Genomic DNA, 24,065 nt, shown 5'->3' with positions numbered 1-24,065 from the left:
TATATGTATATGTGGCACTCCATCGAAAAAACCGACTCAATCTCAATCTCCATCAACTCTTGTCGACAAACTAATTTCTCTCCCGTTTGCTTTGTTCACTTCAGCTTTCCACTTTTCCTCTTCACATTTTCCGCTCTTGAGTTCGCACGCGTTTTATCGCTTGATTCTGTGTGCCAAATCTGCGAGCAGTGAAAATAATTAGAATATTGGCTCAATTGTTTGGAAAATCCCAAGCAGAGAAGGGCGAATGTGCGCGCCAGATAATCAGCATAAAAATCGATGGAACGATGGTCCCATCAATGGGAACGATAATGACGTGGATACTTTGATACTGATGATGTGCATTCCCATTTAATTGGAGGCTTTCGCATCGAAAATGGACCTACTGCCTTAGTCGAATGTGTGAAAAAGAAAATGTAGCTGCTTTTCGCTTTGGCCAACACCCCTTGATATTATTTCTGGTTTCTTTGTTGCCAAAAGAAAGGAAGCAAATAGCTGGCCCATAAATCAAAGGCATTTCTCTGGGTCGGACAGTCGAGATAAGCGCATTTATAAATAAATAAATTTATCTTGCCTGGCCACCGGGAAACCACTGAATATTGCGGGTATTCTGGGCTAGCGATTAATTGAACTGCCATCTGATGGGCAAGGTCGACGTTTCGACTGTTACATTATACGGGTTGGGGCAATCCTTTTCTATTATTCATCATACAGCTGCGTGCTCTGGTGCTACTTTGCTAGCCAATAAAAACCGCACAAAGTCGCGCAAGGAGAAAATACACACAGAAAAACCCACGGGCCTTTAAAAGTGTTGATTTAGGTGTCTAGAAGTATGCTACGGAATATAATTGCCATTTTAATAATATGCACATACCTTTGGCCAAGGCTTAAATTAGACTTTTTAAAGACAAAAGTGTTTAGTGAAGATCTTTCTTTAAGGCACCAATATTTTTCCCCATCTTTTATTGATACCATTCACTTGCAGAGAAGAAAAAAGCAGACAAGTAAAGTTCGCTTGCTTGCGTGAGCTTTAAATATTATAGCATACTTTTTGGCGCCAGCACTTTGTCGTGGGCGTTCGTGCGAAAATCCTTGGCAAGGCGAAAGAGCAAAAGGCAAATGTCGGACACTTGGAGACAGGGAGAAAGTGCGCGAGAAAGTAGGATAGGGATAGCCGGAGGAGAAAGGCGTGAGTGAGGCGCACGATGACTCGCAGCTAGCTACTCCAATATTTACGTAATAAAAAATTCAATTTAGCGAAAGTTTAAAAAACGATGGAGCCAAATTGGCTACGATGCGGATGTTGGATGTTGGATGTGGGCTATTGGATATCGCTTCGTTTGGGATCAGCTGCACCATGGCCGGCTAATGCGGATGCCGCTCCTGCTGCCATCGCACCTTGGAGATCCTTGAAGCACATCCATTTCTGTACCCTGGCCATAAATTCGATTTGCAAGTGCACGACCAACATCTCCCGCAGAGTGCCGCCAATGACTTCGACATCCTTTCACCCTCCATGTATCTCTCACTCTCTCTTCATCGATTACTGCCGGATAGTTTTTCCCCGGAGAAATTCCCGGGGCCTGGCCCTTCTCACACAGTTCCACGGCTCCCCCGCAGGTTGTTCAATTTTCAGCTTGAAATGTAAAAAGTAAACTACGCAAAATTTGAAACTGATTGCGCCTGAGGCGAATGACAAACACACCGATGGATGGATGGTAGGAGAAGCCACACTTGAATAAAATTTGTGCGAAGACTTAAAAATTCAATTCAAGATGTAAAATGCTCCATTTTTTAATATTCGATTGAAAATAATTTAATATTAAAGCTTTTGTTTGAGCTTTAAGTGTTAGCTGCGACTAAGAACTTGGAACTGGAAATGCATTTCTTCTCGGAAAAAGAGAATTTCTTATGGGCCAAACTTTCGAGTGCAGCAGCACTCAAACTAGCTGTGTCATGTCTTGGCTTCCACTTTGGCTGAGATTTTCCGTTGCTCGCTTTGCTTTTTCCGAGAAGTACACGAAATCCTTGAGACTTTAACACATTTGCAATGCTCACAAGATTGCTGATGGGCAGCCGAAAGGCACGAGGCAGAAGAGCGACCAGGAGGCCAAGGCTTACTGCTCCTCCTCAGTGTCCTTAGAAGCTCACTCACATTCAGTCAGGCGTGTGTCAATGTCTGAGCAAAATACGTAGATTGCCAATGCGTAGGACCAGACAAATTCCCCCAATTCATCGTCTCGTCTCGTTGGCTTGATAAGCTATTTATGATTATAGCAATTGATTGGTGGTGACTCGTCTGACCATCGGCCTGCGATTGATGATTACAACACGAACAAATTGCTACTTGGCATGGCGGCGATAAAAAATAAGTTATAGGCCAGCCACTCAATGAGCAGCAATGTGTATCGTGTATCTGCAAGATACATTCGACACGGCTGCTGTCGATTGCTCGGACGGTAAATAAATTAAATTTCCGCCACACTGTCATCAGGTGGAACGATGCGATGGTCCAGTTTACCCCTCCAGTCCACAGTCCCCGGTCCATGAATATTTCATTTGGTCAGGCTACTCGATTCGTCCGATTCTCGGCGCCTTCCCCTTTGCACTTTGCTTTATTAGCTGGAAATTTATGGCGTATTTTGTATTTGGTATTTCCCGTGCGGCAATTGCATTGAAGTTGCTTCCTCCGCGTCAGCTGCTGGAAATTGCTTATCAATTTATGCAATGGAGGTGATAAATTCGTACCCAGCCTTCTTGTTAAACCCCTCCCCCCACTCCCCATGGCAATCGGAGGGGCTGGGAGCGCGGAGTTTATGCAACCACAGCTGCCGCCAACTGCCGGTTGCAGTTGACCCAATTCCTTCAGTCGGCCCAGGACGTCACTTTTTGCCCGCTTGCCTGCGCTATTCTCCTGCTATTTTTGTAGCTGACCGCAAACGCAAACGCATCGCTGGCTGTTTTTAGTCCGTTCCCTGTTTTCCCGTTCACATTATTGTTGCCATTCCACGCTATTTTCAGCCACGCCACTCGCAAACAGATAAAGTGCACATGGCAGGGAAAAACAAGAATGTGTTAAACAAAAAATAGTTTTAAAAAAAAATTTTAATTTATGATATTATTCCTTAATTAAAGAGTGGAGTTTAAATTATTTGTACATTTAGGTTTTGGGTACTTTGGTTTCCAAAACAGATTTACCTCTATTTTTTCATGTGCATTGGAATCCAGAAACACGCGACAGTGTCACAAATGCGCAGTCACAACCTCATCACCATCAAGTCGTTCAATCGCAGCTGATAGTTGTTGAATCAGGAAAACGGGCGTTGAATCTGCGGCACTGCGCTGCGGTGGGTTAAGGTGAACGGGGGCGCGAGTGGGTTAAGCACAGACACTCAGGTGCCGCAGCAGACGGAAAAGCCACAATTTAGCTAGGCGAGGTGAGCGCAAGGGAAACGAAGAAAATTGCCAAGAGAAATTATTTTAATTCCATCAACGTCATGACAAAAGACGGAGCTGCCGCCTGGGGGGCTAACAAGTGGACGAAACCCCCAAGAGCTCTCGCTTAAGCATTTTCATTAGAGTGGTTGTGTTGGCTTCCAACTAAGTCGTCGACCTTCTTGGCGAGGATACATTTATTTTGTGCGCCAGTTGGATTTTGTTGGCGGCGTAATCCTCTTGCGATTTGTAGTTTAATATGCATGGGAAAAGCATAATTTAATTTACATGATTATCCTGCGGGATCGTGACCCTGCTCCTTGGCTCCATATGCCTGTCACATCGGTGAAGTAAGCCGTGCATTGGGCATAAGGAAAGATGGTCCAAAGGCAGGCAATCCGAAAAACAAGAAACACCTTCTGGCCAAACACACAAATACACACGTTCCTTTTAGTCTCGCTATCTATTCCCATTGCCCACGCACATTTCTTGGCATCGGTTTCAGTCTGGTCCCAGGCTCAGTCCTAATCCTTGCCCATATCCTGCAGCCTCTTGGATTGTTGCGTGCGTGGCCAGGATTTGAGGTCAGCAATTTCATTTGTCCCTTGCCTGCCGTAGTCTAATTTGCCGACTAATTGAAGCTGGACGCTGCCAAATGGACCCAAAAGCTCAGAGGTTGGGGCTTACTCGAAGATTTGAAACAGGAAATGGCGTCGATTGGTTTCAGGAATCAAGAGTAGTTAATGCTCCCCAGATTTCCCATAATACAAGTTAAATGAAGATGATATTTTTGTTCCATTTGAACCTTTTGTTCGATTAACACAAGATTACCTTTTCATATATTGATAACAAGTTTACTTAATACAATTTAAACGATGTTTTTTCATAAATTTTTGTTCACAAGAAGCCTTTGCATTTGAAATCAAATTATATTTACATATTGAATCGCATGCTGTTGTAACAAAAAAATCATTTAATAAATATTTTCAATTACATTTTAAAATTCATTATGCACATACGCGAATAGCGTTCAGATAATGTTTTATTGTAATTTTTACTCAAATGCGAATTCTTCAAGCCATTTTTATTTCATTTGCCCGAGTTCAGTGAACGCTTTTTATGGCCAAATGAATTTTCGCACAGCTAATCATCCATTTCACGTTTGGCTTCCATTTTAAATACGCCAGCGTGCTCGATTTTTCTTTTATGGCCCGCGCCATAACGACAGCAAAAATGTTGGCGCTAAAAGGGAAATTTTTGTACGCGCCACCCTTTACTGCCCCGCCCCCATTGTACCTCCCTTTTAAAATCGAAACACACGCAAAAATGAATCATACGCCCCGTTGTACCATCGAACCAGCTGCTCGTAAAGCAGCAGGAGAAATGGATAGGAATTTTCAGTGTGGATGCTACAAAAAGCTAGAGGAGGCGGATCTCTAAGCCCTTTCAACTGCAATAAAAAAAAGAGTGTTATTTTGCGTCGCATTTTGCTGTGAGCTCCACCTCCATTTCTACTTTCTCTGTGCCCCTTCACTTAATTCGCAGTCGCTACACGAATTCGCTATAGAAACGGACATCCGGCGGGACGTCGCCTAAAAGCCGGCAACACTTAGCTTACCAGATGGAGGGGGCGTGGCTCAGCGGAGAAGGGCAAACTTTAATTCATGCAACAAAACTGAGCCACTTGAATCTGTTTTAACTATCGTCCTGGCCAAGCAGCCTCTTCTTCTACTTCCCGGGTCGGCTGTCACCTGTAAAGTTTCTTGTGTTTTCTCCCCAGTGAGTTTGTGTGTGTGTTCGTGTGTGTATGTGCTTGAGGTGTCACACTAGAGAGTTGACACGGGGGGGCGTGGCACTCGACCAGAGCAAATTAGTTTAGCTGAATGCAAAATGTGCGACAACTTTGGCTGACTGACTTAATGAGGTGCAGGTGAAGGGTTCACTTTGGGCATCCTATTCCATTTCCATCCGTAGATTTCCAACAAGCTCATGCATTTATGCAGCCAGTTGAGAAAGGTGAGTGAACATCCTTCAAGAAAATAGTTAAAGAAAACACAAAAATCCACTTGGAAACCACAAAACGAAGACATAAACACTTGAGTGGTGAGGAATGACACAGTTTTAGATTTCTTAGGCGAAACTAAAGCGAGCTTACATATATGCTGGCCTAGAATGACAAAAGGAGATAAATAATAGTATCAGTAACTCATTGTAAGCAAGGAATACGAATATTTTCTGGCAATCCTTTCATTAAAGGCTTAATTTATGAACTTAAAGTACTAAGTATTATGTATATGATTGCTAACCAATGGATGACCGACTTAAATGTGTTTTTCCCCGTGTACCTTCCGCATATGTCGGTTAAGGTTGTCGGCCTACAACCCAATGCCTCCCTACATGTTGTCAATGCATAATGTTGGACGACAAAAGTAGCTCATGCATAAACCAGTTCGTTAAAAATTTTTGTGGCGCCCCCGAAGGGGCGGTCTGGGCAATGATAAACTTTTATTCTGATAACTAACGGCAGGTGCAAGTGGGCGTAAAAAGGCAAAAAGGTTTTGCTTGCTGGCAACCGCATACTCGGCGTATACGTGATGTGCCTGTGTTATGACAAGTGCAATAGATACAGAGAAACATTGTAGGATGACGATGGGTTTTCCCTTTCTGACCTTCACCTGAGTGGCGATAAAAGTTTTTTACCTCCCCTCGTGAGTGGCATTTTCGACCCTGTTCGAGAACTAATTTAAATTTAAATGATATTGTATTTTCAATTAGCATTTTCACTGCCCGAAGACTCGATGACCGAGTAAGAGGGTCGTCTTTGTGCCTCTCCCTCTCTCTCTCTCCCTCTCGCCCACTCATTGAAAGGCCAAGCTCAGGCACTTATTGAAATTTATGAGCAAAGCTCTCGAAATGAAATTAAAGCGCTAATTTTGAACCTGTTGACCGACGCGAGCCAAACAAACATTCCGCCGGACAACGGCAAGCACAGCGGAATATTAGCCCTAATATATGGAAGATTGAGACGCCCACCAGTTCAAAGATGAGGCCAGAGACTCTAATGGTGCCCCGGCTCTAATGGTAGTGAATGGTAGATGGATGGCGGCGATGAGGTCGTCGAGAATGATGTGCAGAAAACGGTGGAAATTAAAAGCAAATAGCACGAGCTGGACGTGGCGGGTGGAGAGCTGACAGAGATACAAAGTAGAGGCACTCGAAAAAATCAATTACAAATTGTTAAGAACTTGTGTTACTAGGGCCTTAACTCTCCTATAAAAGTGTGTGCAATATATTTACTTTCCGGAATTGCTATTGATTATTTCTAACATTATTTTGTGTTAGAGCGACCAGTAAATATTTTAAAATCCAGAAACAAACGATGACATTTGTTTCAGTGCACATACGCTTGCGGTGGGTCAGCACACTGAATACCAACAAAATGGCAGTGTAAGAATGAAGGAACCGCTTTGAGCAAACCAAAGTTATTTGAACTGCTGCTGCACGAGTGTGCAAGTGAGAGGGAAAGAGCGAAAACGAGCGAGAGGGCATACGTACAGCATGTGACACATAAACACAAAACAGAGAACACACTGTAAACGAGCTGGCAAAAAAAAAAAAACAGACTGTAGAAGCCATTAATAACTGTGAAACGGTTAATCAAGAGACGCTCAAAGTGGAGCACAGCCAGGGGCGTGGATGGGCGGAGGGGTTAAGGGGTTGCACAGATTGCCCCACTGACCAGGACAACAGTTCGAAGGACTTGCATGTGACTGAATGGAAAACCCATGTCACTCGAGTCAGTTACATTTCGTGAGTGCAGTGAAAAGCCATTTCGTCATTAAAATCTACATTGTTAGTTCTACGTGACCCACTGTCTGCACTAAAAAAACCGCACAGAAACTTTAATATTTGAATATTTTTATTTGAAAGAAACAGACCTCATAATTTGAAAGGAATTCAATGTAATGGCAAAAATACTCATAGGACAATACAATTATTGTACATGCGTCCTTTTAGTACCGCAGACCCTCACATCTCTAAACAAAAAGTCCTGTTTCTAAGCCTTTAAGTGGAAAATAAATATGGCAGCTGCGTCCGCTCGTTGGCTCGCCATTTTCCCATTTGGTTGGCTGCTCACATGCAAATCATAAACAATACTGGATCTAATAACGCGAAGTCACGTGGGCGATGTAGAGACATGGACTTGGACATTGTAAAACGAGGGGATGGCTCCACCCTTGCTAATGACCCTGGCAAAGGGTTCAAAGCACTCAGCTGAACGGGGGTTAACTGGACATTTTGCTCATTACTACACTGCCAGTTTTGTTCCTCTGCCATTTACCCCCCCCCTTTTTTTGGGGCTGCCTCCAATTTTATCTTTGTTGTCTGTCTGCAGACCTCACCTTCTGTTTCCCCTTTTCGCGCTCGTCTGTCTCTTTGCAGTGTCTGGTTTGCTGCGTCACATTTAACTCGTTTTTATCTGGCGCCTCGTTCAAGTGTACGCTCATTATACACATTATCGCATGGCAGCAGGCGTAGACCGCCCACCGCCCACTGCCCACCACTCACCAGGTACCGCGTTTTTCCCCAACATATTTTCGTTTCATTTTCCGCTCTGCGTGGTTTTAACTGTTTATTGAGTGTCAGCGATAAGAGTTTGCATATTTCATGGCGGCGTGCTAAACAGAAGTCCGAATGTGGATTATCTCGCAATTAAACCAAAGGCATATTTAGCTGCATTTTTTTTTTTGCACATGCATTTGGGGTTCATGCGGGGTTCAAATGTCGCACAAAGAACTTGTGGTTCATTACCACCCAGCCGGGTTATGGGGTGTTAAATGGGGAGGCGGGGCGGTGCTGTTTGGAGCAGAACCCACTCCATTCCAAATGCGCGAATAAACAATTTGGAAAGCTGACATAATGCCCGCATTAACCGACAAAACCGACAGCGAAAAATGGCAAATATTTGCGGCGGAAAGTACTCGTACATGTGGCAAATGGGGAGCCGAAATCGGAAAACAGAAAACATCAGTGAAAGAAGCTTTTACCAAATAAGCTGCGCGAAGAAACCGAAACAAAAAGAGCATGATGAAAAAAACGAGTGTGCTATATGCTATATTTGGCGTGGGTGGAGGCGTTGAAGTGGGCGTGCCAACGGCAAACACAGAATTTGTGCGCTGCATGAAAATATTGCACAATTCTATCTTTATTGCTCGCAATGTTGAATCAGTTGGGATAGTCCCTGGAACAAATAAGCGAATTTTGTAGCAACAGATTTTATGCAGTCAGTCTGAAATCTAGTCGTGACTTTTATAACTTATTTCCGAAAATGGGTTAAACTTAATAAAGTTATGTACACACACTATTCAGAATATACACGGAATCTAATATTGTAAAAGCTTATTCTAGTGAATAAAGTTCCAGAGATCTCAACATTTATACGGACAGACAAACGGACGGACATAGGATCATGACTAGATAGATACTACGACCTAAATAGTCACTTTTATTATTTCCGGTGCAGTTTGTCTCATCACATCAAGCACACATATACTGCGGAGGCTCATCCAATATCGATTGGCATTTTGATTGATTGATTGCCGCATATTTTTTGGTCAGCCCTTGAACCATTAGCCCATTGTCTCGCCGAGTGACAAATTTGTTCAATTTCCCGCCCATTTATTGTACCGCCTGCCGTTCCGCATTCCCGGCATACAGAAAAACGCTGGACGAGATGCCAGCGTTGTCCCTTGGCAATGACCCAGACCCCCAGAGCACCAGAGCCACCAGAAACACTTGAGATATTCCCCTGGCCATCCAACTTCTTTTGCTCTTGGCAATGCGTGAAAATTGCTGGGAAATTGCGGGCTCATCGATAAACTCGAGTGGCTAATTTGAGCTATCTGAGTCGCTCGAAAAAAAAGTCTCTCAAGTGCTCCGTCCGGCATCAAGTGTTCGTTTTTGGAGGAGTGCGAAATTTGGGCACTGAGATGGCCGATCAATAACGTAATTCAATTTCAATTGTACGTGAGCAAGAACAAAGTGCATTTAAATTTCCGGGCAAATTGAATTAAGATCGCAATTTGGCGCTGGCAGCAACGCGACCTTTTCTCGAATTAAATCATAAATTATTTCCGTCAAATGCAAAACAAATGAATGAGGTCGATGGGGGAGGAGGTGGAGAAGGTGGACAGGAACGTGCACAATTTTGAGCTGTACAATTTTAAGCTCTTTTCATTTTGGTCCGCTAAATTAATTTCACCGTGAAAGCCCTGAAATGAAATTAAGCCTGCGTGTCCAGTGGCCAATGACCCACCTCTTGTACTGCGCACAGTGAACATTCACTGGAGTTCCACGGAGTTCCTCGTTTTTTTATATTTTTGAACAGAATGTGTTAAAACCGAACATATACATGTGGTAGGGTAGGGTATGAAAAAAATTAAATATTTCAACAATGAAGAAATCACATTTATTTATACATAATTCTACCATTTAATTCCGCAATATTATATTAAAGTAATATACAATACCTTCCCTGAATACGAATATAAATATATCTCACTTCAATTAAGTTACATAAAGAGACTTATTATGTCTTAAATGAGACATACAAATCAGCATTTATTTAATTCAAATAAAAACGATGGCTTTTAAATCCATATTATTTATTACGCGTGATTGAGTTGCACGATTTATATAACCATTTTAATGTATGGGAAATCCTTTTTTGCGGACATAAAATTATATTTGTTACGCAAAAAATGGAAGCAGACTTAAAAGATTATTTAATTCAATAATATTATAGGGTGATCACAATGGCGAAGAAAATGAGAAACTGAAAACTGGACATGTGCTGGAACGTTAAGTTCGGGCTTTATAAGCATTACACTTTTTCGTCTGCCCGTGCAATTAGCAAACAATGCAGGATGAAAAATTCCGGCTTAACGCGTAATATCCATTACAGACATAATGTGAAAAGTAGGACGAACGGCGGAAGGGTGAATGCCACGGAGGAGGTGTAAACCCTTTTACCCAATGCGAAAAGCCGCAAAGGAAGGAGCGAGGAGGTAAGAGGAAGGATAACTCTGCTCCTGGGTCCGCTGGCCTGTTCATGCATATGAGCATATGTCGGAAATTGTAACGATTACATGCCGGACACACACACACACACATACACAGGAAATGGCGTAGCCATGCAGCCGCCCAACTTGCCACCCCCCACACACTGATGATCCTCATTGATTGCTTACATCTCGGTTTGCGTACAAAAAAAAAGTGAAGCATACATTACAGCGCAAATTTGCTCTTCCCTTCACATATTACCATAATAATTACCGTATTGAAATGACTCCTTAACGACCATTGGGCAATGATTTAATGCATATTTAATTAAAATAAATACGTCAAGTGCTGCCGGAATCAATCGCCGCTTGACTCGCTGTAACTGAACCCGAAATAAGTCATTAAAAGTTTGTTTGCCATGACTTTTGAAGCGGTGCAGCACTGCACTTTTGCGGCGGGCAAAGCCTGTGAAAATGTTGGCGAAGACGTTGACGTTGGCGCAGCTCATTATAAATTTGTTGATGCTGCATATCTGCTTCTTGGGCGCCACGAATGGCAGGATGGTAGAATGGCAGAATAGTTGGATAGCAGGATGGCAGGATGGCAGGATGGCAGGATGTGCTGTGCTCGCTTCCTTTCGAGCCATCGAAGCAGAAGCCCAGAAGCAGCAGCAGCAGCTCCTTTCCCTTTTTGGCTTGTGCATATCAGCAGCTTTTTATGCTTACCGCAGCTGGTGGGGGCGGGGGCGTTACGGATTGGGGGCGGGGCAGTTTTCCGCCTTTCCCGCTCCCCTTTCCCCATCTCCAGCTTGCTGCCTCAACACATTTCATTTTCATCTTTGTGCTCCGACAGCCACAGGGAACTTGTCTAAAAATCACGCATAATTTATTTACCATAAACAAGATGAGTAACAAGAAAAGCCGACGATGGCCGCCTGTCAACTGGAATGGGCAAGAATCAGACAGAGAGGATGGGCGGCAGGATATATAGGACCTGCTGCGATAAAGTATGGCATAGCATTTTTGGAAGCCAGCCCAGATTGCTATAAAAACATCAAAAATGCAACAATGCTGCTGCAGGAGAAGCAAATGGAAAACGGTGTACAGAAAAGCAAGGACAAGCAATCAGATGCGAAAAAAAGCAGAGGCAAAATAAACAAACTAAGCTCGATTGAAGCTGCTGCAGTGCAATAAAAATCGCTTTATCTTCATTAAGTCGAGCAAGATATCGTTGCAAAAAAAAACGAAAAAAAAAAAAAAAAAATAGCACACACTTTTGCAAAGGGAAGACAAACAAGCGAGCTGGAGCTACCGCATTGAATAATAAATGCAACGAAAATAAAAATAAGAGCTCTGCGCAGGAGGAAAGGCGGAGAAAGCCCAAAAAGGGCGAAAGGAGGAGAAAGCGGTGTGGGCGTGGGCGTATAACGTACATGGCGCTGGGATAAATGGTGGAATCGTGTACACGCACACCAGCACACGGACGTCAAGGATAAAGGTAGCCGGATGGCAGGTGAAGGGCTGAAAGTGGATACCACATGCATTGTTGTCCCTGCGTGGGTGTATCTCTTACTCAGCCGGTGTGCAGCTTCAACTTCATGTCCTCCAAGGACCTGCCTTCTCCCTTTTCCCCTTCCTACTTATTTGGCTCAAACACAAACGAAGCGAACCGTGGCGAAATTATTACAGTCTTAAATGGAATCTACCAGTCACAGCGGCCACATCCTGGCCAAATTACGTTTGGGCCTAATGATCAGATCAACAGTACTGAAAATCTCTTAAAAGTGTCCTTTAAATCGTTTGCAGCCTATAATCTTGGTGTTTACGGCTTTTCCTTCTACAATGCTATACAATAGCATGTTAAAACAACACCTTTAATGTTTACCTTTATGTGTTTTTAATTTTTTCTTTTGAAAACTCTGTTTTTTCTCCAGGTATTATTATTATTTTTGCACAATTATTCATTGTCTTACAGTGGGAAGAGAACATAAAACCGATTTAATTCTGCCGTCTTGCCTGGCAACCTTTTAATATTCCTTGCAGGCACTCGCAGATTTCCACTTGATGACGTCGACGATGATATGGGTTTGCCAATGGGAATGGCATTGGGTGAAGGAAAGGATTTTGGGAGGGAAAAACTTTACCTGCAGGCGATTGTTCTATGCAAATACTATAGACCATTGGCTGTTTGGTGGTTTTGGGTGGGTTGGGCGGTCTTGGGTGGCAAATTGTGAAGTGGTTACAATGCATTTTTATGTGCAAGAGCGCGCGAGCTAAAAATTTATTGAAAACGAGCAGGAATATTTGCATGAATGAAGATGAACAGAGAGGCGATGCCCCAGATGCTGCAGGTGTGCAGCCAATCAAAAATTCCAGCCCGCCAACGGCACACAATCACCACCCCAACCCCCCCGTATATAATCTCCATATTTTCATTGACTTTTTGAGAAGCATCGGTATTGATTGAAGGCAATCTCACTGATTTCTTGCAGGCGAAACGAATACAGAGCAATGAGCTGGCTGCCATCAAGGTCATCAAGCTGGAGCCCTCCGACGACATACAGATTATCCAGCAGGAGATCATCATGATGAGGGACTGCCGCCACCCGAACATCATCGCCTACTACGGCTCGTACCTGCGCAGGGATAAACTCTGGATATGCATGGAGTTTTGTGGTGGTGGCAGTCTGCAGGACATTTACCAGGTGACTGGTCCCCTCACCGAAGTCCAGATCGCGTACATGTGCCGGGAGACACTCAAGGGACTCGAGTACCTGCACTCCATGGGAAAAATGCACCGGGACATCAAGGGAGCGAATATCCTGTTGACGGAGTACGGCGATGTCAAACTGGCGGACTTTGGCGTTTCAGCGCAGATCACGGCCACAATTAACAAACGCAAGAGCTTCATAGGTGAGTAATCCATGTAACATGCTCTGTGGGTAGCAATAGACTTAGGCAAGTTTGAGCAATCGATTGAAAAGATAAATATATAAGGAAGAATGATTGTACACAGTATTTAGCAGAAGAGACATCTGCCATATTGGTTGGCGTCAAGGAATTTATGTAGGGAGCGGGGACGTGGCAAGGTGTCCTGCCACACAAAGTGTTTATCATTATGAAATGATGTTTTGTGGCAAGCAAACCGAAGCATCAAAGCAGAAAAATGCGAGGAGAGTGTCCTGACAGGAGCAACAATTGCGTTGAACGCTTCTAAACGCTTCGCATCCATGGAAGTGTCAGAAGTGACAAAGCACAAATAACACAAAATAATACAGGAAGGAAAGATGAAAATTAGACACGGCAGGGAAAATCAAGTATACGTCCGAGTGGTTCCATGCCACAACCACTTGGAAATGTTGAAATGTTGTCCATTCCCTGAATGGACTCTCCAATTGAATGCAATTCAATTAGGAGTAGCATTATAATGGCTCCTGCAAGGAATTCTCAAATATAATCAAAAAGCGATGCCGGCGGTTCCAAAGGGAACAATTCAATTTGAGGAATATTTCAAATGCAGGCGACGTAAAAAATATACAAAAAGCAAAAACCTGGATGGGGGAGGACAAAAAGTAGCTGACCAGCAGGTGGCCAGTCTGGCACATTGTTTGGCATCCTGGGGGGGAAAACAAAAGAATAAAAGAGGGAGTTTTCCGGCCAACTTTGTTGTCGACGTCCCAAAGTGAAGCACAAAAGCAAATAATTTGTGAAAAATGTCGCAATTGGAGAGTCGACGTCTTAGTTCGGTGGCTACATCTTTTGTGGGCTGTTCAGCCCTCAAAGTCGTCTTTAACCTTTCCCTCCCTCCATTTCAGCTAAGCATTTTCGCCACTAATGGAATTCGGCTTCTTTGCAGCTTTTCTGCTGCAATGAGCAGCGTTAAGCTGCTTTCTCGATTCCAGAGATTCCGAGAAGAGATTTCCTCAAAAGGGACACACGAAAAATATTAAGAAGTTCTTGATAACCACTAGATAATGCTTTATTGGAACATAAGTAAAGATCTTTATGGGAATAATGATAAAAGGTTATTTAGGGAATCTTCAATCCTTTTTCGATGTACTTTCCCTCGCCGTGTTATCTAATTTAAAATGCCTGCCAGAGGCTTAAAGACGTTGATGCCAGGGCAACGGGGTGTATACGCAATTTGAATGTAAATAGGAACTTATCAGTCACAAGCCATGTGCGGCTTAAAAAGGGGGGGTGGTGGCCTGCAAGGGGGTGTAGTTTGTCATGACAACTTGCAATCTAAGGGCGAACAGACGAAGCGGCGATGATTTGCATGAGCCACCATTTTTTCGCTCGTCATCTCAGGGAACGGGAGACTCTTTCAAGACTTCCAGGACTTTGCAAATGAGAATTTGCGGTTAGGCGGGGCCATCAGTTAAGCTCCCTAGAAGTTCCACAGCCCCACTGTCCGTGCACAATTAATTATTTGAAATGCCTTTCGCTCGGCACTTAATTAAAATTCGCACAACCCTTCATCGGGCCGTTGACACTCGCCAGCTAATTAAGTTATGACAGCTGGCTCTTCACTCAGTTCATGTCCTTCATTTTGCCGAAGAAAAGAGCCATGGCGCTAATAAAATCTAAACCAAGTTAAAGTTCATGACATTCTCTCGTACTGAATAGCTAGCGTCGCCGAAAGGGGCGGGCATCATAAAAACCGGCATTTGATTTGATTTCATTTACGCCAAATTGGATTTTATCCTACTCCGACAAAGCAGTTTAATTTTTAATGTCGACTTTTGTCCTTTGAGTTCGTCGTAAAAGCGTAAAGCTGCCATAAAGCAAGCTCCCGCAGCGCTAATTTGATTCCAGATTTATTTGAATGGACAATCCCGCAGTTGGTTGCCAGTGCATGTGATTAATGGACTGCAATTTGTGCAACGGAAAAATGCCAACAAAAAGTGCGCACTATATACACACGTACACACACGTTCAGAGGCAACTCAACTCACCAAGTTTAACGACCTTGAGGTTGGCAGGATCCTTTGTTTCCTTTTGGCTCTTTGTTGCCACTTTTGGCTGCATTTTCATGACGTTTTCGAGCTGAGCGAGCATCTTTTGTGGCATGTCAATGTGGCGGAGTGTGCAGTGCTAGTGACAGCGATTCGAGTGGGTGGTTAGTATGGATGGGTGGCTAGGTGGTTAGGTGGCCGATTGTTTGCTATCTCCATGCCACACTATCTACCCCAGTTGTCAAACAATGTGACGTCCGCTTACTGTTATCATTCCGAGTGCTCTTCACTCCAGCTCCACAATGCCATTGTGTCTATGTAGTTGTTGCCATTTCAGATGTTGTGGCGACTGCTGTGACAAATGCGGTGATAAGTACACACCACCAACGCACCCCATCCACAATGTCTGCACAGGAGCACGAGGTCAACGTCGAATCGTTTGCACTCCATGCATATGCACATAAGTCAATTGCTGAGCTTCTATCGATTGTTACAATGGCACATATCCACGCTTTTTGAGGTTGCATATTTTAGGGGGAACCCACTGAGAAAAAATATACATGCTTAGAGTATTCTGCTTGTTGTTGAAGCAACAGCTTCAGCTTTTCTAAACAGTTTTCTAAAGAGCTTCTTTAATGTGCCCTAAAGCTAATTCCCTCGATTGTTCCAGAACATTATCATAAAGAGTTGATTCGGCAGCAAGAAGTCACAATCAGGGCAATGTTTTATTTTCTCTGTGAGTCTTCGTCCTTGTAGCGAAGATAAACAAACAACCGAGATGAAAAAGGAGTTGGCACAGGCAAAAAGAAAAACGTGAGGAGAAAAAAAACCAGTAGCTCGTGGTGGTGGCGACAGCATGGCGCTTTTATTATTCAATAAAAAGGTGCTTACGCTTGTGTTTAGTGTCATTAACAAGTCAATGACAACACACGATGAGCAGAAACTTCCACCTCGGTGGCCCTGAGCCGTAACGCCCACCCATTTGCCGCCCACTTTGCCCATTCAGCCGCAGTTATGCCATAAACATGAATATGCGTATGTGTGTGTGTGTGTGTGTGTGTGTGGGATGTCCTTAATGCTTCCCAGTTCGCGAGTTGACGCAAATGCGTCTTGGCATTAAATAGATGCAGAAACCTAAAAGCCTGCCACCATTTGTTTTCTGACATTTAATTCAGCTGCTCCCTGTCTCCTTTAAAGCCAGTGCGATTTTTTCTTCCTTTCCTTTTTTGCTCCTTTTTTCAGCAATTAACAAAATGATACTTGACTGGCTGTTGTTGCTGTCACTTTGTGGATAATATTGCTTTCTTTCACTGTAGCTGTATGTGTGTGCTCTTGCGTATCAGTTTCTCTGTGTGTCGATCTGTGTGCGTTTGTGTGCACTTGTTTGTGTTGGCCTTTAATTAAAATGCATGCGAAAGTTCAGTTCAGGGAATTCGCATTGCTTCGCTGCTTTCAATTTAGCCTTTCGATTCCGCATCACTTTGCCGGATCGAAGCTCAAACAAGAGCGGAAACAATGATGATGACGATGCTGAGGTGATGAAGGAGGTGCGGGCATTTGGGGTTTTTCCCCCGGGGTGCAAAACCGAAAACCGTAACTTAAACTTGGCCATGGTATCAAAGAGCCGGCATCAAACCTGATTTTCCACCTTCGTTGTGGTTTAATTAAATTGAAAATACAATTAACTGCCACGACGACTTCCACTCATCCACTTGTCAAGTGAGAGGAAAATTAATTTTCTCGTGGCTGCCATCCATCCAAGGAAACTACTCCAGCAGATGCTGTTACTATGCTGCTGCTGTTGCTGCTGGCGCGGCAAAATTGTTGCCTGGCTGCAACATGGCGTATGAGTAATGGACGCATTAGCTCCTCCACTCCTTGTTGCGATCATAAAACGTGCGCCCGAAATGAAGAGCAAAATGTGTCGCAAATGCCATTACCATCCACATTACCACCCACCACCCACACGGCTTTGATTACCACGCTCTGCATAATTCAGCAATTTGTTTATTTGCACAATTGTCACATTGTCGCATAAAAAACGCTAATTAAATTAAATAAAAGCGCCTTTGGACGGCACAATGAATAAATGAGACCAACATAATCGGCGGCAATGAAATTAAATGTGTGAATGTTGCATAATTAGCTGAGGCAGCAAAACCATATGGGTATCGATAGCCGGGATATTTATATAATCAGTTTTTTGTCTCTTTTTTTTAAGCCATTGTTTTTATAACTCATTTTATTTTAGGTACGCCCTACTGGATGGCTCCTGAGGTGGCAGCCGTGGAACGCAAGGGTGGCTACAATCAACTATGTGATATTTGGGCCTGCGGCATAACCGCAATCGGTGAGTGACTCTATTTCCAAATATTTCATGTTAAGTAACGACATGATATATAATGTATAGTGCTGGTAGAACAATCACTTATGAACATTGTAATATTTTTGAAAACAGAACTGGCTGAATTGCAACCGCCGATGTTCGATTTGCACCCGATGCGCGCCCTATTCCTGATGTCGAAGAGCGGCTTCAAGCCGCCCACTCTGAACAACAAGGACAAGTGGAGCCCCACGTTCCACAACTTCATCAAGACGGCGCTGACGAAGAACCCGAAGAAGCGACCCACCGCCGAGCGCCTGCTGCAGCATCCCTTCGTCCAGTGCGAGATGTCCTTGCGGGTGGCCAAGGAGCTGCTGCAGAAGTACCAGAGTCCCAACCCGCAGTTCTACTACTATCTCGATGGCGATGAGGAGGTGAGTGCTGGCCCCCACTGGGCATGAATGGGTAGAAATGGGGTCAGATAGTAGGTCTGTGGCTGGCACCAGCCACTTGGCACCTTTTGCGTAATTTATTTACGCTTTTAGTCCGAGGCTAAGCTGAAAAGCAAGGGGAAAGTTTTCTCAAGCCAAAGCTAAGAACTCCAGGAAGTCTTCAGCACTTCGTTTCGTTTCGGGATTGGTCAACGATTTAGTGCACCATTAAACACTTTCGGCAGCCTTATGTTTCTGGCTCTGCTCCTATTTCTGCTCCTGGTCGTGGTCCTGGTCCTGCATCACTCGACCTAATTAATTGGTCGCCCAAGTCGGTCGAAACTAATGCAGCTTGTCTAGACTCTCGGTCCCTAAGCTTATTTAACGACACTTGCAAATGCGAAATCAAATTTAAGTTTAATCGCTTCACCAGCAGGGACGGCCATTTTAAAGACATTTTCATGGCTCCCTTACAAGTCATAAATCTTCAATTTGTTTGGTTGTTGTTTTGACAAACTTTTAGCAGCCGGTGGCAAATAAGTTTCCCCAAGTCCTTAGATATTCAAATTTTACTTAGAGCGCGAAAAGAAATAACGCATCACGCTCAAAAATCCCAATATGACTTTGATTTATGAGATTTTATCGCAGCCAGCGAAATTTTGTCGCCGCATGAGTGACGATGGTGAAGAAGGTCCATTCTCAAAGTGTAAGTTCTAAAGTTTTCCTTTCCATTCTTTTCACTTACTTTTCAGTCTGTGGCCGGAGTGCCACAACGCATTGCCAGCAAAATGACGTCACGCACCAATGGCGTGCCAGCGCAAAATCACACACTAAAAACAGGTGAGCTTATGGGTTAAATCTTAAAAAATCAGTAAAATACAATTATATGACAGGTTTTGAGTTCTAAACTTTAAGGTTCCTACGCAGTTTCATGCGGTTTCATAGCTGACAATAAATGTTTTGTTTATTTGTGAAAGTTTTATGTGGTGCGCTTCGTCACTACTCATATAATGGTATTAATGGTATTAAAATTTACAACAAATCAGTTAAATAAAATGTTATGACGGGATATGAGTTCTAAACTTTAAGGTTCCTACGCAGTTTCATAGCATACATTAAATGTTTTGTTTATTTTGTGATAGATTTATGTGGTGCGCTTCGTCACTACGTGTATTCATGGTTAATTTTCGATAAACCAAAGTTAATTATACCTATTATGAAAATAATTCCCATCTCAATTTCTACACATTTTTCTCCCACAAAGGCATGACGACGAACTCCACGTGGAATGAGCGATCTTCTAGTCCCGAAACGTTACCCAGTGACATGTAAGTGCCGTCGCACCTTTTCCTACTGCTTTTCACTCCGATTTGCCTGGACCTATGCTACAGTTTTGTCTATGGTTTTTCTTACTTGCGAGACGGTTTAGATCCGCTTCAGTTTTGGTACTTCGGTTTCAGTTCACACACACACACTATCTCTCACACACAAACAAAACAAAAACACACACACACACTCCACTATGTACATGCACTTGTAAGCTTGTAAATGTTGTCTGTGGATTCAGCAGCGCTTTAAAATCACCCAGAACTATTGGAACCATGGGAATTTTCCCCGCAGGGTGTGGATGCATCAGGCGAACCATTGGCCGAGCCATTAGTTGAACAATTCTATAGCCATTTCTATGTTTTTATCTCTTTTCTGTACTTGTAGTCCCAGCGCCGAGCGATCAAAACCGAAATTGAGCGGCACCCTGATTATGAACATGTCTTTAAGGTTAGCCGAAAATACAAAAAAAAGGCGAAAAAAGGGGCTATATGCCAACTGCTAAACGGCATTGCATGTTGCGCTTTTTATGCTGGCCAAAATGGAAACTTAGGGCCACAGCACGCGCCCTGTGTAATTTGCTCAAAACTTTGGGCTACTGCACAGTCAATTTTTTAGTTGCACGTTTCTGGGGAGCTGTGTGTTTACTTTCGTATTTTGCTGCTGCATTTTCATGTGTATATGGCTGCTACACACGCTTGCGCTTAGTTGCAGCTACGTGTCTCTGCCCCGGAAAATTCCTAACTTGTGCATTTTTCATCCACTCCACGGACGAGTGGCGAATCCCAGCACCCTTACTCCACTCCATTCCCATACTGCATTCTCGGGATGTATAATTGCAAGTTGCAACCTGGCTTCCACGATTCCCCAGGCGGGCTTCAAACTTGTGGGCTATTTAATTGCCAGCCAGGAGTAATTACGTCAGGGGCAAAGAAAAAAGTATCCTGCAACATAATAATAATAAGCAGTCTTCAGCTCCCCGGATCAGCGTGGCGCGGAAAACAAGAAACTTGCAAGAAAAATCCTATGAAAAATTGGGGCTACAGATAGATGGCAGAACTTGAAACCAACTGTGAGTAGTGAGCAGTGAGTGGCAGGTTCGGGGGCGCAGGCAAAAGTTTCCAAGAAATCAATTAACGCAACAGCTAACTGGAGCGGGAGAACTGGAAAAGCGGAGGATAGATGGATGGCACATCAAGCATACGCCGAGTTGGCACGCAACTGCAGCTTCAATATGTCAAGTGCAGAGAGAACAACGCTAGCTGGCAGAAGTAGATCTTAGAACTTTATAAACTGACTAAAGTTTCCTTAAAAATCATAGGTTCCTAATAAAAGTGGGATAATTAGTACAACTATTTAATGAAATGTAGAAACAAGCGATATAAATCGCGATTTAGAGAATCTTAACTTCCATGCTAAATGATTGTTTCTCAGTGTACTAGACGAATGAGGCGCCATTTGTCATTTTAAACGATTACACATTGTTGGCCGCCAATGAAGGGGAGTGGCACGTTTAATAAGCCCTCCTCGATGATGCTAGCATGGTGGCATGGTGGCATGGTGGTTCGGAAAACGGGAGTCTGCAAGTGCTCGATTTGAGTTATGTGGCAAACACTTTGCGGCAGCCGCCACTCGAGTGGCGTCGCAGACAACAAAGCCAAGTCACCCTGTCTATATGCATGCGATAGCGCCTCCAAGAGGAGAGCTTTATCCCTCCCAAAGAAGCCCACTTTCGATGCTGATGCCCAATTTTATTGAAGCCATAAAAACGGCTGCGCCAATTTCGATGTACTGAGCGCTACTTACAAGCGACTTGCTGGCTGAGTGCCACGCCCCCCACCAACCAGCCCCACCCACCGAGAACAACGCCCACATCCGGTGGCTTGTGGCGCCCGAAAAGTTTTCAAAAGCTGGCTCGTCTTACGCCTTTACTTCTCCTTGGGACCGCTCGACCGTCATGGTTAATTTCATTTAAACCGTCATAAGCAGAAAGTATAACAGGAATTTATTTTGTTTTGTTTTTTTGTTTTTGTTTTTGCGGCGAGAGGGCCAAACAAAAAAAAAGGGAAAATTATTAATTGCCTAGGCGGCAGAGGAAAAAGATTATAATGGGGGAAAATGGGACAACAAGGAATGCCACATTTTTAATATCCCGTTTATGGGCTGCCTTTTTAAGTGGAGAAATGGGCTGCGCCAGATGACATTAGGCAGAATTATGAACATGGCAAATTAGCTGATGCGTTTAATTGGGCATTAGAAAATGTCCTTGGTGTGCTGGCCTTCAAGGATAATGATTTAAATTGAACACGCATACACAAAACAAAAACGAAACCCCGTTGACAACAACACACTGTGATATTTACAAGTTCTTGTGATTATTAATACTTTTGCTGTGTTCTGAAAGTAGCTTTAGTTTTCTATTTGGGGCTGCCAAATAATTTTTCGAAACTAACTTTTACTTTCCTACTTTTGTATTTTGTTCCACGTTTTTTCTTATTACAAACTAAACACAATGAAATTTTCTGTTTATTTTATTTTTCCTTTTTTTCCGTATCTTTGTTTTTGTATTTGATTTTTGTAGGAGCCTCTTACAATATATTGATGAGGAGCTGAAGCTAAGGTAACTACACCCACCAATGTACCCCCTTAGACTCGAGTCTCGGCTCTCGGTGTACCCAACTCAAACAACCACCCCTCTCACCTAGTTCTAGCTGCCCCACACTAACCCCATCATATCTCATACTTTACACTCATAAGCACCGCCACTTTTACACTGAAAGTTATAACTATCGGTCTGCAGCTGTGAATTCATCATCTCTAAACTGAATACTACAAGTCTTTATATTGGAGTTTGCTCTTAATCTCAAACCTTCTAAAGAAAGGTGTATAAAAGTATGCAGCAGTAACTGAATTTTGAAGCTGTGTTAAAGATAGCATACTTTTATACATACTTTAGTTGGTTTTCTGTAACTCCGCCATATCTTAACTGATTACCTCAGTGCTTGTTGGCAGGCATTTTCTTTCTCTACACCAATTCTTCATTTGACTTTGATGCAGCATTAAGTTTACCTCTCTAAGGGAATAAGTTATTTTTTGGTTCCTTTCCTCCACCGCTCATGTATGCACACACATGCAAATGAGTGTTTGCTATCCTGGCAGCCGTCAGATGCCAAACCACTGCCACACCCACACCCACACACACGCAGAATCCTCACCGCCGAAGCTGCTGCATCATTATCATTATGAACCAGGAGCAGCAGCTCATCTTGTGGCCACCTTGGTTTATTACCGGCCATCCGCCTGCCCCTCCCATATTCGTATAGTCCATACCCCAAAAAAAAAAAAGATGCTACATTTTCATTAGGTTTTTTTTGCTGCGTCCATTTAAACCGTATTAAGTTACGGTTGCTGTTCCTCTTCCATCTTATAAGTTAGTTCTTCTTGCTGCTCTCGCATTCTTTGTTTGGCCAACTTCTTTGTTTTGTCGGTTATTGTCTGGGCGAGGCTTTGTTCACTTTTGCCTCTTATTCCGCCTAAACTTTTGCCTTTGTCTATCGATGGAAAGCCGTGGGGAAAAGCGAGGAATTTCGAAAAATAGACGGAGCAAATATAAAATAAAACAAGGAAAAACGCACGTTGAGCATACGCACCGTGGGACGCCCGAAATGACCCCTTCGATGGCTCAATTATTTGGCCGGGTGCAAAACCAGAAAAGCAGTTCTCAACTAATTTATACGGAACAATTGGTTTATATATTTTTCGGGCAGAATTTATACATCGATGGGTCGCCATGAAAATCGCTCGATTTGTCCTGCCTTTGGACTTGGACCCTTTTTCCCCATGTTTATTGTTTATTTATTTGATGTGTGTGCAAATCGCCGTCGCATTGCTTTTATTGTTATTATTATTATTGAACAGCCAAGGTTTCTGTGCAAGCAAGTAATGCCACACGTAGTCGTCGTCCAGTGGTCCAGTGTTGATTTGTCCAACATAGGATTCGAAATGCTCTGAAATATGCAGCATTATTGGCCATCGCAGTGATTGAGGAGATTTTCGGGTGGTCTGAGCTGTTTTTGGCCTTCGGACACAAGAAGATGGAAAACAAATTGCAATTATGCTAACATCAACTGAAAATTCAGAAAACTAATTCGGCAAATGGAAAATGCGATTTCTTGGGCCAACTTTTCGTCTTGCCCTCTTCGCAAGCAGCTGTTGAGATTTTCCAGCAAATTCTGTTTGTTTTTGCTTGATTCCGACTTGTTTTATTTGGCCAACATTCCTCGCATTTTGTTTTTAGAATTAATTTTCCAAGCTTTTTTTTGTATTTCTCTTTTTTTTTCTTATTTTTTTTTTTACATTTTTTGCTGTTTTTTTTTTGGTTTATTGTTTGTGTTTACTTTCCATGCTCTTTCTGTTGCTGTGCATTCATGTGCGAGGCAATTTTCTATTCAAGCATTTCCCATTTTCATTTGCGTGTGTGATTGTGAATGTGTTGCGAATGTTGTTTTGTGTATCTTTGAGTATTTGTGTT

The 24,065-nt window shown here is 43.2% G+C and overlaps 1 protein-coding gene across 6 annotated transcripts in view; it reads left to right on the top strand.

Annotated features, from left to right (window-relative positions):
- Positions 1-24,065, top strand: part of LOC120444639 (mitogen-activated protein kinase kinase kinase kinase 5) — a 49,156-nt gene that overhangs the window by 20,522 nt on the left and 4,569 nt on the right. For 4 of the 6 annotated variants that reach the window (XM_039624457.1, XM_039624459.2, XM_039624458.2 and 1 more), the window contains exons 3-8: positions 12,989-13,409; positions 17,706-17,804; positions 17,913-18,211; positions 18,961-19,048; positions 19,473-19,536; positions 22,116-22,154. In XM_039624457.1, coding sequence (XP_039480391.1) covers positions 12,989-13,409; positions 17,706-17,804; positions 17,913-18,211; positions 18,961-19,048; positions 19,473-19,536; positions 22,116-22,154 — 1,010 coding nt within the window. The remainder of the gene's footprint in view (positions 1-12,988; positions 13,410-17,705; positions 17,805-17,912; positions 18,212-18,960; positions 19,049-19,472; positions 19,537-22,115; positions 22,155-24,065) is intronic. The other 2 variants (XM_044005789.1, XM_044005791.1) reach the window with 1 other exon arrangement.

The sequence above is a fragment of the Drosophila santomea genome, chromosome 2R (genome assembly GCF_016746245.2).
Source record: "Drosophila santomea strain STO CAGO 1482 chromosome 2R, Prin_Dsan_1.1, whole genome shotgun sequence".
Classification (NCBI taxonomy): Eukaryota; Metazoa; Arthropoda; class Insecta; order Diptera; family Drosophilidae; genus Drosophila; species Drosophila santomea.
This window is presented reverse-complemented; position numbering and strand designations above follow the sequence as displayed.